The sequence below is a fragment of the Palaemon carinicauda genome, chromosome 7 (assembly GCF_036898095.1).
Source record: "Palaemon carinicauda isolate YSFRI2023 chromosome 7, ASM3689809v2, whole genome shotgun sequence".
NCBI lineage: Eukaryota > Metazoa > Arthropoda > Malacostraca > Decapoda > Palaemonidae > Palaemon > Palaemon carinicauda.
This window is the reverse complement of record NC_090731.1, coordinates 109,540,106-109,556,909: the sequence shown is the minus strand read 5'-3', so window position 1 is coordinate 109,556,909 and position 16,804 is coordinate 109,540,106. Positions and strand designations below refer to the sequence as shown.

The window sequence follows — 16,804 nt, the reverse complement described above, 5'->3', positions numbered from 1 at the left end:
ATCCGGGCTGCTCAACAATATCCCACAATTCCAATGACCGTGGTGCCACAGGCAGGTGGTCAAAAGTTTAAACCTACTGACTATTCGAAGCAAGAAGATGCTTCTGCTAGGAGGGACGTTCCTACAGGATCGTCGGACCTTCGATCCTTGGGTCCAAGGCCTATTCAAGATGGGACTATGATGGGAAACAGAAATGTCTCCACTATCATTTCCTCACCTTCTCCTACAATCCAAAACCCTCCTGGAGGAGTATACCTGACAGCTCTAGAGCATACAGGTGGTAAGAAAACTATAGTCCATCGAGTTCCAGGGAAGGCTTTTTTGTGTTCACGAGAAGGACTCAAGAAATCTCTGAGTCATTCTGAACTTGCCGCCACTCAACAATTTCATAGAAAACAGCAAGTTCAGAATGTTAATCCTTCTGAACATATGGACCTTGTTCCAAAAAGGGGTGTTCGTAGTCTTGTCAGACCTGAAAGGTGTCCTGTGGCAACTTCCAGTCAATCACCATTTCCCTCCTATCTAGAATTCAAGGTACAGATAGTAACATACATCCTAGGAAAGACATGTGTCAGACTAGACACAGTCCTAAATATCTTCATAGGATTGGCAGACTTAGTCACGTAAAAACCAAGCCTAGAAATGGTTCAGGCAACAATGTACCTGGACGAGAGGCTGGGGTGGGCAGCACCCGAATTGGCTGGTCTATGTGCATCCAAGGAAATGACCCGGTTCCCGGGACATCACGGATGTAAGATAAGCTTCTAGAAGTCTTGACTCTCTCCAGCTCAAGGGTTTCAATGGCTGAAAAACCATTGAAGCCCGTGGTCACATCAACTCTCCTTTCCCTTGGGAATATAAAAGGAGATCGGGAGGTCTGTCAAGAGACTCAGGTAATCAGTCAGATTTCCAAGACGCTAACAGGGAGAAGCGCTGAACTCTCCCTAGTTCGCAATAGTGACAGACCTAGTGCTAAGAGCACAGCGGAAAGATGCGTTAAGAGCCTGGAGAAAATACGCATCAAACGCTTGAAGAGATAAAAAAAGACCGATATCGGCCCCTCTTTAATCGCTTCTCTAACAATAGTTAAAGCACGAAAGTCCCAAGACTATGCTGGTCCTAACATGAGTTGGGAAGCTCCCTCCACACAGATCAGACATCCTACGACTGATCTGGGACACCAAAGCGATAATGAGATGTCACAATCGATAATGCTAAAGAACGTCTCATACAGTCTAGGTGAAGTTAAACATCCCTTTCTTATACAATTGATCCACAATGTGACAGTGGATGCTCTATTTTGATTCAAGCCGATAGAGTTGGAATGGTCCATGGACACAGACTTATTCCCTCCCAGATGGGAACAAGTCCCGGAACTGCAGATCGACCTCTTCATCACGAGTGTCTTCAAGAAACTACCTCGATATGTAGCCCCATACGAGGATCCTCTAGTGGGGTTGATAGACAACATGTCTCTAGTATGGAAGGGATGGACTCAGGTGTACCTATTCATCCCATACAATCACCTGCTGAGGGTCCTCAGCAGGCTCAGATACTTCAAAGGGGGAGTAGCTGTTTTGGCTCCCAAATAGCCCAAGAGTAATCTGTCCTCCTTAATGAAGGAACTGAAGCTGAGGCTGGCCCTAGTTCTGAACCTAGATCTATTTCAGAAGGTTCAGAAATTAACTGCCTTCGTTTTATCACAGAGAACCAGAACCCTTCATTTCATGATTTTCTTACCCTAGCGGTTAGAAAAAGATTTGGGATCTCAGAAGGCAATATAGAATTCTTAGAAGAATACAAGTCTAAGTCAACTAGAAGACAATATTAGTCTTCCTGGAAAAAGTGGGTTGCGTTTGTGAAAGCAAAATGACCGAAAGAAATTTCAATGAACTTCTGTCTGTCCTTCCTTGTCCACCTTCATAATCAAGGTCTGGCGGCCAACACGATAACTACATGCAAGCTAGCCTTGACTAGACCTCTTCTATATGCCTTTCAAGTGGATCTGGCGAATGAAATCTTTAATAAGAATCCGAAGGCATGTGCAAGGCTTAGGCCTGCAGCACCACCAAAGCCCATCTCTTGGTCTTTGGACAAGGTCCTACATTATGCCTCATCGGTGAACAATGAAGATTGTTCCCTTAAGGATATAACCCAAAAGGTTATTTTTCTGTTCGCTATAGTCTCCGGGGCTAGAGTTAGTGAAATAGTGGCCCTATCTAGGGTCGAGGGCCACATTCAGTTCACAGAAGTGGGAGAACTGAATCTTTTCCCTAATCCAACCTTTCTTGCTAAGAACGAGCTGCCCACTAAGAGATGGGGTCCCTGGAGAATCTGCCCTCTGAAGGAAGATGTCTCTCTATGTCCTGTAGAGTGTCTAAAGGTTTATCTTCGTAGAACTTCAGACTTCAGGGGAGGACAGCTCTTTAAAGGAGAAACCTCTGGATCAAATATATCCCTGAAACAACTAAGGGCGAAGCTCACCTACTTTATTTGTAGAGCAGATCCTGACAGTACTCCCGCAGGTCATGATCCAAGAAAAATTGCTTCATCACTGAACTTTTTTCAGTATATGGACTTCGAATGACTTCGCTCATATACTGGATGGAAATAATCCAGAATGTTCTACAAACACTATGCTAAGCAGATCCATGAACTAAAGCATTATGTGGTGGCGGCAGGTAGTGTTTTAAAACCTGCCGTCTAATTCTGCGATGAACAGCTAATTGACTGGGACTGTCAATTAAAGGGAGAAGGTGACCTCCTTTATATAAGTGTTGCCATGGTGACACTAATTCTGTTCATAATCCCAGGTGTGGAATTATATAGATAGCACTAGTGCCGTGTGTACGTAGTACACATTGTGGATAGGATGTAACTGGTACAGAGATCATGAAAAGAAATTTTACTATATAAAAAATTTATCTTCAATCTGAGAGTGGCACTCATTATTTCTTTCCTTTCAAGAAAGAAATATAGTCTCTGTACTCGTTACGTGTATAATTCCATTGTCATACTACATTCCTTTTACTGGTTAACTCATTTAGTCATTTATTAGGAACAAATGTCTATTAGGATGTAGTGCGTTCGAATTCGCCCGACAATTGCATGTATAAATGCCAGAGTTCTTTAACTTACTAAGTAAGTATTCTTCATATAGTTGTATGCTCACAAATAATAGTGTGACGGGCCGAGAGAAGGTTGTGAACTCAGAGGCAGGATGCAATCAACTGAGTTGTTTATTAAAGAACACTCTCCTTTATATACAAAACCTCAAGGCAACAGGACATAACATGTTCGAGAGACAGACAATATTACAGAGCAAAACCGGAGACATGATCATTCAGGTTCTTTTTAGTGCGAGGGAAGAGCACAGATACAAGCATAATATATACAAAATAATTATGTACAATTGTGTGACACACGGTTGGTACATGGCTCCCCCCCCCTAAAAATGACATACTGTACATGTTAAATAGGGCGCCCTGATCTAGAGAGGCGAACTGTAGGCGGGTCATCTGGCAGAAGATAAACAGGTTTTAGACGATCAATGGAGACCCAGTCTTCTTTGACCCGAATGTTTAGTAGGAATGCTTTCGGACTGCGTCGGATCACAAGGAAAGGGCCTGTGTAAGGGGGCGTTTGTGGTGGCTTGCTAGTGTCGTTGCGCAGGAAGACGTGCATTGCAGAGTGCAAGTCCGTTGGTATGTGATGCTTCGCTGGGGGCTTGTAAGTCTGGCGGCATGGAGTAAATTTTCCCACGACGTGACGTATGCGCTGGAGATCATCGGAGGAGGTTGTAGAAGGAAAAAATTCGGCAGGGACGACCAACGGGTCGCCATACACCATTTCAGCTGCCGAGACGTTGAGGGCATCTTTAGGAGTGGTCCTTAGTCCCAGGAGGACCCAGGGAAGCTGAGTAAACCAGTTGCAATCCTTGCAGTGGGAAATCAAAGCTGCTTTGAGGGTGCGATGAAAACGTTCAACCATTCCATTGGCAACGGGGTTGTAGGCCATTGTCTGATGTAGGGTGATGCCCAGGAGATTCGCTAATGACGTCCACAATTGAGAGGTGAAAGTGGTTCCCCTGTCAGAAGTAATATGCTCAGGGATACCAAATCTTGAAATCCATCCAGAGAGTAAGGCAGATGTACATGAGGCGGACGTTGCAGTTTCCATGGGAATGGCTTCAGGCCAACGAGTGGAGCGGTCGATGACGGTAAACAGGAAACGATGTCCTTTTGATGTGGGTAGGGGCCTACAACGTCGACGTGAATGTGTGCGAAACGCCGCTGAGGTTGAGGAAAGGTGCCCACTCCTGAATCCGTGTGTCGATGTACTTTGGAAGTTTAGCAAGAAGTACAGGCGATGACCCAATCCTTAGCATCCTTAGAAATGCCGTGCCAAATGAACTTTGCCTTCAGCAGCTGTGCAGTAGAACGGCACGAGGGATGTGAAAGGCCGTGAATGAAATCAAACACCTGTCGGCGCATGGGAGCAGGAATCCAAGGTCGCGGTCTACCAGTACTGACGTCACAGAGAAGGGTGGTGTTGGAGTCTTCGAGGGGAAAGTCTTCCCAACGGAGGGACGTGCAGCATGTCCTACAAGCTTGATACTCTGGATCCTGTCGTTGGGCTTCAGCCAGGGCGTTGTAATCCAATCCCAGTTGAACGGCAGCCAACGTGTTTCTTGACAGGGCATCGGCAACGGGATTCATTTTCCCAGGGACGTATTGGAGGGTGCAATTGTATTCAGACACGGCGGAGAGATGTCGGCGTTGACGGGCGGACCAGGCGTCAGACTATCGAGTGAAGGCGTGCACCAGAGGCATGTGGTCTGTGCGAATGACGAACGGCGTACCTTCTAAGAAATGGCGAAAGTGACGGACAGCCAAGTGCACCGCCAGCAATTCTCGATTGAAGGTAGAATAACCCGATTCTGCCTTGGACAGTTTTCTGCTGAAGAAGGCCAATGGGCGGGGCGAGCCTTTGACCACCTGTTCGAGTACTGCACCAATAGCGACGTCGCTGGCATCGGTGGAGAGAAGTAGAGGGGCGTGTGGGATAGGAAAAGTGAGAGCCGCAGCAGTTGATAGGGCCTTCTTTGCATTGTAGAAGGCTGCTTCTTGAAGGGGACCCCACTTCAGGTCCTTTGGCTTGCCCTTGAGGGAGGCGTAGAGGGGAGCAAGAGTGGCGGCAAAGGCTGGCAGAAAAAGGTGATAATAGTTGATCATGCCCAAGAATTCCTGCAGAGCTTTGACGGTCGAGGGCGCGGGGAAGTTCTGAACGGCTGCTACCTTCTCAGGGAGGGGATGGACTCCTTTAGGAGTGATACGGTGCCCTAAGAACGGCACTTCGTTGGCGCCAAAGGTACACTTGTCGTACCGGACTACAAGGCCGTTTTGTTGCAGGCGGTCGAGCACGATGCGCAGGTGACAGAGGTGTTCCCCTTTTGAGGAGGAGAACACAAGTATGTCGTCCACATAACATACACAGAAAGGGAGGTCCCCTAAGATGCCATCCATGAGACGTTGAAACGTTGCCCCAGCATTACGAAGGCCAAAACAGAAGTAATTGAAGGTGTATGTACCAAACGGAGTGGTGATGGCGGTATTGGGGATGTCTTCTGGGTTCATAGGCACCTGATAATACCCCTTCAGTAGGTCGAGCGTAGAGAAAACCTTCGCTTTGTGCAGGTAGGAGGTCACGTCGGCAATGTTTGGGAGGGGGTAGTGATCCGGTTCTGTTTGCATGTTCAGGCGCCTGTAATCCCCGCACGGACGGAGGGAGCCGTCTTTCTTCAGAACGATGTGTAAGGGTGACGACCATGGGCTGGAGGCCTTTTGGCAAAGGCCCATTTCCTCCATTTCGGCGAACGTCTGTTTGGCGGCTGCCAATAGTTCCGGTGCCAGACGTCTGAATTTTGCGAAGACTGGGGGGCCCGTCGTCATGATATGGTGATAAATACCGTGCTTGGCAGGAACCGTGGGCGTTTGGCAAAGTTCTGAACGGAAAACTTCCCGGTACGACGTGAGGAGGTGGGCGTAGGCATCCGTGGGTGCGCTGATGTGGAGAGCGAGGTTAGAGGGGGCGGGTTGAAGACGTGTCGACAAGTACGAGTCTGCGTTGACCAATCGTCGGTGGGCGACATCGACCAGAAGGTGGAAATGAGAGAGGAAATCCGCACCGAGGATTGGCATTGTGACGTCAGCAACGAGAAACTTCCAATTGAATTTACCGTTTCCGAACGATAATGTGAGGTTCTCGTAACTGTAGGTGGGTATCGCAGATCCGTTGGCAGCTACCAAGTGAAAGTCGGCAGATGTAGACAGACTACGTCGTGCCTTGAAGAGTTTCCTTGGCAAAAGAGAACGACAAGCACCCGTGTCTACCAAAAATCGCACGCCCGTTCCTGCATCCTGTAAAAAGAAAAGATTAGAAACACGGGAGGCCACCGCCACAAGCGATGGCCTACTTACACGTTTTTTGGCCACTGACAATCCTTGGCACATTTCTTCGCGGTTGCCCCGAATCTGAAGTGGTAGTAGCAAAACTGCGGCGGATGGGAGGTAGTAAGTGGTTGTAGAAGTCGTTCGTTGGGGCGTGAGCGATTGGTGGGTGGTGGGCGGCTTTGTCGCCGCTTCGGCACGTCACGGGGTAGGCGTGTATGTCCTACGGCATTCATGTCAGCTTCGGTTGACGTTGAATAGGCATCCTCGTCGTCAGGGGTGGAGGCGTTGATGGAGGTCTTGAAGTGGCTGTCCATAAGGGCGTCGGCTTTGGTCATCAAGTCCTTTATGGGTAAACTATCGACATCGGGTATGGCAGCGCGTACAGGTTCGGGTAAACGGCGTATCCAAAGGGCACGAAGTAGGTTCACCTCACGAGGAGAGCCGTCTGCGGCAGGTTGAAGGCGAGCGATACTGGTCATTTCCCTGAGGGCAAGCGAAGCCCTTTGGTCCCCCAACGGTTGTTGCGAGAGCTGAAAAAGCTTTGCTATACGGGCAGCTGGGGACGGCGAGTACTGCTGCAGAAGGTATGTTTTGAGGGCGTCATATGCTATTGGGGTGTCTCCTTGTTCACAAAGCCAGTCGGATATTTCTGGGAAGGTGTCCTCGGGTATCGCCGCGAGAACATAATCCGCTTTGGTGGTTGAGCGAGTCACGCCCCTGATACGAAACTGGACTTCTGCGCGCTGAAACCAAGCATACGCCTCTCCGCTGGCAAACAATGAAAGTTTGAATGGAGCGGCCGCAGCACCAACTGCAGTAGAGTCCGCCATAGTACCAACGATGAAGGGGCGAGGGGGTGGGGGTGGAAGGCGGTGGGAGCGAGTCGACTTCCGGGGTCACCAATGTAACGGGCCGAGAGAAGGTTGTGAACTCAAAGGCAGGATGCAATCAACTGAGTTGTTTATTACGGAACACTCTCCTTTATATACAAAACCTCAAGGCAATAGGACATAACATGTTCGAGAGACAGACAATATTACAGAGCAAAACCGGAGACATGATCATTCAGGTTCTTTTTAGTGCGAGGGAAGAGCGCAGATTACAAGCATAATATATACAAAATAATTATGTACAATTGTGTGACACACGGTTGGTACAATAGATATAAGAGACACTGATATTGATTCATCAATATATACAAACTATGAGACTGTTTGTATATTCAGTGTATACTTATGTTTTTTCATACAATATATGTCAACTTTGAGACCCTTTTTCTACTGTCTAGAATGACTCTTCCCTGTAGGAGGTAAGAAGCACTAACATTGTTTATGATTAGTGATGATGACGGATAACGGTGACGTCATTTATCTCAATTGGTCCCCATGACCATAGAAATGTTGTTCCAATGTTAAGGCACTGATGAAAATCCACAGATACACTAATACTCTGGTATGCTTCCATCAGGACGACATGGCTTGAGCCCAAAAAACGGACTTTGAGCCAAGCGAAAAATCTATTTTTGGGTGAAATGGCGTCCTGATGGACCCATCAATTTCTTCTAAAAAGAAAATTTTTTTACAGTATCCCTCCCGTTGTACTGTATCTGTAACACCGTGCTCACTGCTACAAGGAATGTCCGCCATCGTAGAGATGGCGCTGTTGTCATACTCAATAGTAGTACGAGAAAGTACACAAAGCTTTTGATGAAATTGCAGAATTTTTGCGTGAAGATGCAAATGACATAATTGATTAATTTGAAGATAATTACATTGGCAGATTAACTCGTAGATCCAGAAAACCACAACGATTTGATGTAAATATTTGAAATATGCATTCGAGAGTGAAGGACGATCCACCAGAAACAAACAATGTAGTAGAAGGATGGCATCAAAGTTTTGCTTCATTAGTTCATAGTTTTTATCCTAGCATTTGGACATTCATGCCGGTCATCCTCGAGTAAATTCCTAGTTAAATTTATTTTATTCTCCTGTAACAATGATTTCAATTTTCCCGAATATTTTCATACCATTGTTTATCTTTTTCTTTTATGGAGTTTTTTTCCTGGGGATTAATTCCTCCTGGAATTTTTTTCCTCTTTTTTTTTCTCTGGATTTTTTTTCCGGGTATTCCTCGGGGGATTTTTTCCTGCCACCCGGAGTCGGGTAAGTTTTACCAGATCAAATATGATAGGGAAGAAATTGAGTTGTGTTAGAATACTTGTGACTAATAGTACTTTTCTATTCTCTGTCTCCCCGTATCTTCCACTCTTGAGTTTCATGGTACTGCGGCACCTATGAGTGTTATAGTACATGGCCGGGGGGATTTCCGTTTGCATGAGATGTACCTTAATACACCCACCAGGATTTTATAGCAGACACCTTGAATCATCAGGAAAGTCAGGTGGAATTCCTAAAATCTAGCAGCAAGTGAGAAATTTGGGTCTAATTTCACAAAATCGGGCGATAACTTCGACCCGTAAACTGGATACCTGAACTAAAAATGCCCATATCTCCCTTGATGATTAACCTAAAAGGATCATTTATTATTTAAAAAGTTCCTTTTAATGATTGATTTGGCAATGATATATAAACAATTGACTTTTGGAGCTATATTAGGTTATAAAATTCCCAAATGTTACCAGAAATAGAGAAAAACTGATTTACTCCATGAAGGAAAACTGGTCAGAATCGAACAATATTAGATAATGAATGATTTATATTTACAATAATCAACATAGCAAAACTGTATTACAGTATTGATATAATAAGTATTTTATAGCATTCTATATATTTTTTTATGGTTTTACCCTTGAGAATTTTTTAAAAGTACATAATACTCATCAAATATTAATATACATATCATGGTAGAGAGCCGTTTGGTACAGAGCGATAGATGTAAAGTAGCATTAAGAAAACAGAGGTTTAACGAAGTTACAAAAGTTATAGTACGCTCCGTACTATAACTTTTATAACTTCGTTAAACCTCTGTTTTCTTAATGCTACTTTACGTCTATCGCTCTGTACCAAATGGCTCTCTACCATGATATGTATATTAATATTTGATGAGTATTATGTACTTTTAAAAAATTCTCAAGGGTAAAACCATAAAAAAAAATATTTAGGCTACACAGTTTTCTGAAGTAACTATCGACTTTATAAATTCTACCTATAGCAATAAAATTCGATTAAACTATGATGTAATTTTAGTGTTGAAACGATACTGTGACGTAGAAAATCAAGAATTGTAACAGCTGAATTAGACTAAAACAAAGATCCATAACAATAGTTTTAACCACAATTAATCCCTTCAGGTTTTTCCCTCCATCATTACAAGTATGAAATAGTATTTATGTGTAAAACTGAGCTTGAATACTTTTGTATAAAAAAGATAAATTCAGAGCTAGTATATATTTAGTAACTTGAATACATGTATTAAGTTTATGATTGAAATAACTATTGTTTATTTATTTTCATGGCTAAATAACCTAAATTTTAACTTCTATTAGTAAAGAATCAAATTTAGACAAGGTTTGATAGACAAAAGACAGCATTTGTTTCTCATGATTGTGCTTTGATAAAATGTCTCATCCCATACTGTCTCCAAAGGATTGCTACATGTTGCATCACTCACTACCAATCCACCTTGATATTTACAAATGCTGCAGCAAGGAACATAACTGCTGCAGTAGTGATATGTTCCACATTTTGGATGATTTCCATTAGTTTGCACCAAAAGATCATCAAAGATCATCAGCTACTAATAACCATGTAAATCTGGATTAAGGGGCTCCCATTTAGGTTGAGATAAAATAAAAATTATGTGATATAGTTCCAAATTCTTTTAAATACATTTCTGGGTCTGCCTTCAGATCAACAAGTTTAGTTCCAAATTTACTTGTGTAGTACAGACAGCCAGGGAGTGTACTGCAGGAAACATAGTTCCTTTCCTAGCTGAGGAGTCAACATATGAATGGCATTATACTTGACTGAATCCTCAGATCCAGTTTTAATCCACTGTTCACTGTATCCTTGATAATGAAGCTCATTCCAATAATACAATAATAAGATTAAGACATTAGTATCAGATGAAAGGATTACTAGTTCGTTTCATCCTTAATGAACTGCATGGAGTGCATAAACGATGCAAAATACGTCTGCTTCCCCATCAGAATTCAGTTCTGGAACTTCAGTTACCAATCCAGTAGACAACCTTTGTTTGGGGGGGGGGGGGGTAAGATTATATTCATCTGGACCTCTGAAATTCCTGACATAAACCTCTAGTGGTGTATCTTTCCATGGATGTTCTAGAGCCATTTGATGATGAAGGGACTCCAGCTTTTTCTTGTTCTCAATTGATAGTCAAAAATGTGTTGCAATTCTATTGGAAGCTTCTCTTCCATTTTCTGACACTAATTTTTTTTATTGACATTTCAATTAAACACACAATATATTTTAGAAGCACACTTTCCTATACAGTAATTTACATTTCACGTATTATCTTAAAGATCTCCAAATGTTCTTACATTAAATTTCTCAATTTAATGAATATTGACCGTTACATCTACATTAAATCCAGACTTCATGGTGGTTGAAGGTGTAGTTTTATCCCCTGTCTACAATTGTTTCGCCAACTCATGAACTATGGCTCTCTTTGTTGTTGCGGTCATTAGGCCATCCTCATAAAACAAATAGGAAGGATATGAAATATAGCTATGTAGTAATTCCATCAAAGTGTCCTCATTCCTTAGTGAGCATCTTCACACTGAGTTGATTTTGTTGGTATATTACTGATGACTTGCTTTATTGACAGAATGGAGCAAATGTTTTCAGGTTGGTCATGCGAATTGGGGCAGATGGTTGTGTCTTCAAAAATTGATAGATTGATATATGGGAAAGATTATAGCTAATGTGCAGTTCTTGTAATTGTATTCCAGAATACATTACTATTTCAAAGAAAGACTCATATTATCAGGATTGGTGTTAATCTGAAGTATGGAAAATAAATCACATTAGTATGGCATGTGTATATATAACTATTACCAGTGAATACCTCTTAAATAAACGTTTTTACTGTTAACTTTTGGGATAAATGGCCTATTTTTTCATTTGGGTAAACTAAAATACCCTTAACATTTCCCAAAGAGAATGCAAACCTTAACAGATTTTCTCAGTCATAAATCATAGGGAATAATATAATTTTTAGCATAATTATCTATGAGTGAATTTTATTCACAACACACACACTCACACATACAAATACACATACACACATACACACATACACACACACACGTATATATATATATATATATATATATATATATATATATATATATATATATATATATATATATACATATAAAAAACACACATACGCACACACAAACACACACACACACACACACACACATATATATATATATATATATATATATATATATATATATATATATATGTATATGTATACACACATACAAATACACACATATATACACACACACACACACACATATATATATATATATATATATATATATATATATATATATATATATATATATATATATGGTTATGGGCCACACCCATCAAACATACAAAAATCTCTTAAACACAAATGAAGTCACTAACGACCAAGTCCACAGTAGGTGGAATGGCCGCATCAGAGTGTACAGAGATGGAATCAAGGAGGATATGAAAAGCTGAAAATAAAACTTTAATATTTATTACAAACCTTTCAGAAGGAAATGACCACTGAGCCTCTTACAAAATACATTAAATAAACCAAATCCAAACACTCATTGAAAACATAGAATAACCAACACTTACACCAAATTATGACAGACTATACAATCACACTTTAAAGAGAGGACCCCGAAAGTAATAGAATGCCGAAAAGTCAGAATAACCTAACTTATTTTACACGCTAAATGATTAACAAAAATAAATTGCTTCCCTTAATTGAGCTTCAAACAATGGAAGTGGGAAGCACAGCCTTCAAATCACAGGTCGAGGGGATTAATATACACTGCACCAGACAATCCATGGACACCGCCGTCAGACAGGTAATCATTCACTTTAACATCGCAAGACGATCAACGGACACGGAGGTCCAAAAAGACACCACTCCTTACCAGATGGCAGAGAGGTCCCCTTGGCTAAATCAATGAACCAAGGGCGAGGTTGAATAATCCATAAAGCTTCCAAAGGAAGACAACAGCATAAAGTGTAGAAAGGCAAACCTTGAATATTAGACTCAGTCAGTCGAGCACTCCTCTTCTTAAAGGTCCAGAAACAACTGTCTCTCCCTGGACGCTCAGCGCCCAAGTCACCTCCAACACCACCCGTGAAAATAAAACAAGCTCATTGTAATTAAAACTATACAACAAGTCAGAAAAGTCGGGGAGGAGGAAACAGGGTCATTACGTTCCAAAAGAAATAATACCTGCCAAAGTGACTTGATCAAAACAAAATCAATATACGTTAAATGTAACACATACTAACAATATATATATATATATATATATATATATATATATATATATATATATATATACATATATATATGTATATATATATATATATATATATATATATATATATATATATATATATATATATATATATATATATATATATATATATATATATATATATATATATATATATATATATATATATATATATATTCTTTAACTTCAATAAACAATGATGAATTCAACACTCAAATTCAGACACAATATGAAAGATATAGATTTGTGAGATGTGTTTACATGTGAAATGTAATATACATTATATAAATTATGGAATCTTTTTCTTGGTCCAGGTACCCAACCCCTCTTCCGGCCTAATGGACTACGCTACAAGTATGAGGCCGGAGTATCATCAGGCTATAATTGACCTTATTCATTATTACCGATGGGATCACATCATATACCTCTATGATTCCCATGATGGTAAGTCTAGCACAATTTACTAGTTTGGCTTTGTAGGTTTTTCCTCCCTTTCCTTCCACCAAAGTTCTTCAACAGTGTTATTGCACCATTGTGACAAAAGATTATGGTAGCCGCTATAAATGGGATTTTTGGGTTCAAACCATGTCGTCCTGATGGAAGGTTCCTTCAGTAGCTTCCTAAGGGTATATATGACTATAGTAGATATTCCCAGAGAATTAAACTAAAGGTTTCACAGAATTCTAACTTCTGGCGCGAGTACCCATAAGGTTTCCCTTTAGGATATCGTATAATAACAGGGGATGTATGCTTGACACGCCACATAGCTATCTGCACCCCACATAGCGTTTACGCTTCGAGGGGGAAGTGTGGCAAGTTATGGGAGGAGCCGTTACTAAATTCTCCTCCTTCAATACTGTTACGGTACTCAGCGACGTCCGGTCGCCATGTTGGCCGCCATCTTGGTTGATGTCACCGTTGCGCGCCATCCCCATTCCTTCTCACGTAGCGTTTATGACCAGGTGTTTTTCCCAGTTTTTCGCTAAGTGATCCATCATGTCGCAATCTTCTGCCTCGCCTTCTTCTGGAAAGTTGAGTACCATATTCTTGTATTGTATAAATCAGCTCTAGCCGTAAAGTAACGTCTTTTTATCTTAAAATACCGTGTTTTGTGGCGGAGCTGTGCCTTGACTGGAGGCGTCATGACACTGACGCGGTTGTTCGCTTCGCATGCTTTATTTAGTTAGCCAGAACAACCTTCCCGGTCTTATAACTAATTATCAGCATTAGTTATTTAGTCTTCATTGCTAGGAATTAGTTATATTATGCCGACAGTATCCAATTTCGGCGAGTGTAGGTAACCAATTTGTATGCTAGATTGCTAGCCTAGCCCCTAGGCTCGATAGCCTAGGCGGTTTTGTTTACTCTCATGCATGATATAATAAGTGTTCCTAGTGTTAAGTTACGAAATGAAGATATTAGGCATTTATACATATAAGATTCAGTGATTGCACACATGTTTTTTGCCTTCTAGGAAGTATACAAGGGGTTTCGATGATCTTGGTAGTTGACTCCCTTGCCCCTAACCTAACGCTAGGGCTTTTGTATACTTTCTCACCTCCCCAGTTACCTTACCCAAGGTAATCTCCTCCCTCTGAGGTAGCCTAGGCTACATCCTAGCCCTCCTTACCTCGAATCGTATTCGAGTGAGGTTAGGCTAGGATTTTCTTTCCCCGCTCCTAGCCATAGTACATGAGCTTTGAGTTTGGGACAGAACCTCAGAGTACCAGTCGTTCGGCCCCAGCTACCTCTTTAGGTGAATGAACTCTCCTTTTGGTCTTTGCTGCCCTTCCCCCTTGTCCACACCTGGTAGGGTTTCGACTCTTCTTCCCTGTGGTCTAGCGACTTGTCCTACACCTGCCTTCCCTGGGTTGGGGACTCGCTTCCCTAGCCTAGGTTAGGCAGGCCAGGGGATTCTGTTTCTTTATAGTTTAGGACAATACATTAGTGCTGTACCTTCTCTGAACTAACCTACCCTAGGGTGAAGAATGAATTCTTCCTACACCTGGGATAGTGCTAGTACTGAAACAGAACCCCCCCCCCCCCCTTGGAGTGTTGGTGAGGGCTTTGCCTTCCCCTACACTCCCCCTCAGGTCCCTTGCCCCTCCCCCCTCTGTCCTTTAGTGTTTGTCTAGCCATCACACCTCTGTCCGACGTCCTACAACTCCACAGCGTGCCGGTGTGTTGTGTGTTCGGCTCGGTCCTCTCGTTGGATAGTCTGAACTGCTACGCTTCCCGCATATGGTCAAACTATGGGATAGCATACGACAGGTCAGTCTGCCGGCGGAAGACCTCACTATCTTAGAGTGTTCTTTGATCCTCCCTTGGGCCGCCATCCGCAATTCTAGCAGACTGCTGGCTCTGTTGCGGCTGGATGAAAGATTGCCTCTCTCTCCCTTTTATATGAACACCCCTCTTCCGGAGGAAGACGAGGTTTGGGTAGTGAGCTACTGCCCTTCCCTCCCTCTTCCCCTATCCTTTCTCTTTACCTGATCAGTGCCGGTCCACTGCCGTCTCTACCCTGCCGGCAACAGCCGTCAGCGTAACCCGGTATCCTCTCTGTCTCATTGATTGACGTCAGTGTTGGAATAACTTCGCCGGTTGCTTGCCGACTGCCGGGGGCCGCCGACTTGCCGGCGATCTGCCATCATCCTGAGGTTTGTCCTCTCTCTGTCACATAGACTGATGACAGGGAGGGGTTCCCCCTGGATGGAGATTTGCCGGCACCCGGTGCGCTTTCGGCATTCCGTCACGCTGCCGGCGCCACCGAATCATATTACTTCAGTGGACTGTCACCTCCTGCCGGCCTTGTGCCGGCAGTGACTATTGTATAGCTACATACGATAGCCAGTACATCTATGGTATAGTACATACCCTAGACAGAAAACTATGGTGTATAGTTGTGCAGTAAATTCTTCTAGCATACTCTGTGCATCCATGCACAATTCCTTGCCGGGACCTATCTGAATAGGGAGGAATAATTTCTCTCCCTTTTCTTCTATGCTGAATGAACTCAGCTCCCCCTCTTACCATGACTAATTCCCTGGAGGAAGTCTAAGGTATTCTTTATCCAATGTGGATATTCCTTCCACCTCTTTAGGCTCTTAAAGAGCCCCTAGAATTAGTTATGGTGTGGGGTCACGGCAATTGGCTGGGCGGGATACACAAGTATGTGTCTTTTCTGCTTCTTTTCCAGCTTACCTATCCTAAGCTTACACTTGAAAAGGAATCTTATATTAAGTTTAAATAACTTCAAGACTAATATAAGATTACTTTAAGCCATTACTTTAAGTCATTGTAAATGACTTCTGTAGACTCATGTCCCCCTTTCTTTTACAGGAGGAGTATATCCGGTGTGAGAGCGCCTTCTGCAGCGTTCGGCGCCCGGACTTCTACGGCCACCTGGCGTGCCGAACCCATGCCAGCTGTTCCATCTCTCAAGGGACTCTACGGTATTGGGACCCGCATGTTTGCCCTGTCTGCAAAGACCTGCTCCATGAGGCGTTCGAGGAGGCCAGGGACATCGCCCGAGAGAAACTGCGCAAATGGGTGCTTGGTTTCCAGAAGAACGCCACAGGGCCCTATCTCAAAGGCATCTGCGGATGCTGTTATCTCCAAGCCTGAGATCCCCTGCATCCAGCTGACGGTTGAACCGGATGTATCGGACGCACTTCAAGACTTCCATCTTGACGAGGTGGAACGTATGTCGGAAGTGTCAGACACCACCGAAAGGACCCTGATGGCCGAGGGTCAAGAAGAGGAGGAGCACATGAAGTCTCCGGACTCCGAGGGCGACGTCGCCCGCGCCCCGTCTGTTACTTCCGTTGCTGTCTCGGAACCA

At 43.1% G+C, this 16,804-nt stretch overlaps 1 protein-coding gene across 3 annotated transcripts in view; it reads left to right on the top strand.

Moving 5' to 3' along the window:
• The window catches only part of LOC137643983 (glutamate receptor 1-like), a 932,732-nt gene that overhangs the window by 334,396 nt on the left and 581,532 nt on the right, over window positions 1-16,804 (top strand). For all 3 annotated transcript variants that reach the window (XM_068376815.1, XM_068376816.1, XM_068376814.1), the window contains exon 3: window positions 13,278-13,407. In XM_068376815.1, coding sequence (XP_068232916.1) covers window positions 13,278-13,407 — 130 coding nt within the window. The remainder of the gene's footprint in view (window positions 1-13,277; window positions 13,408-16,804) is intronic.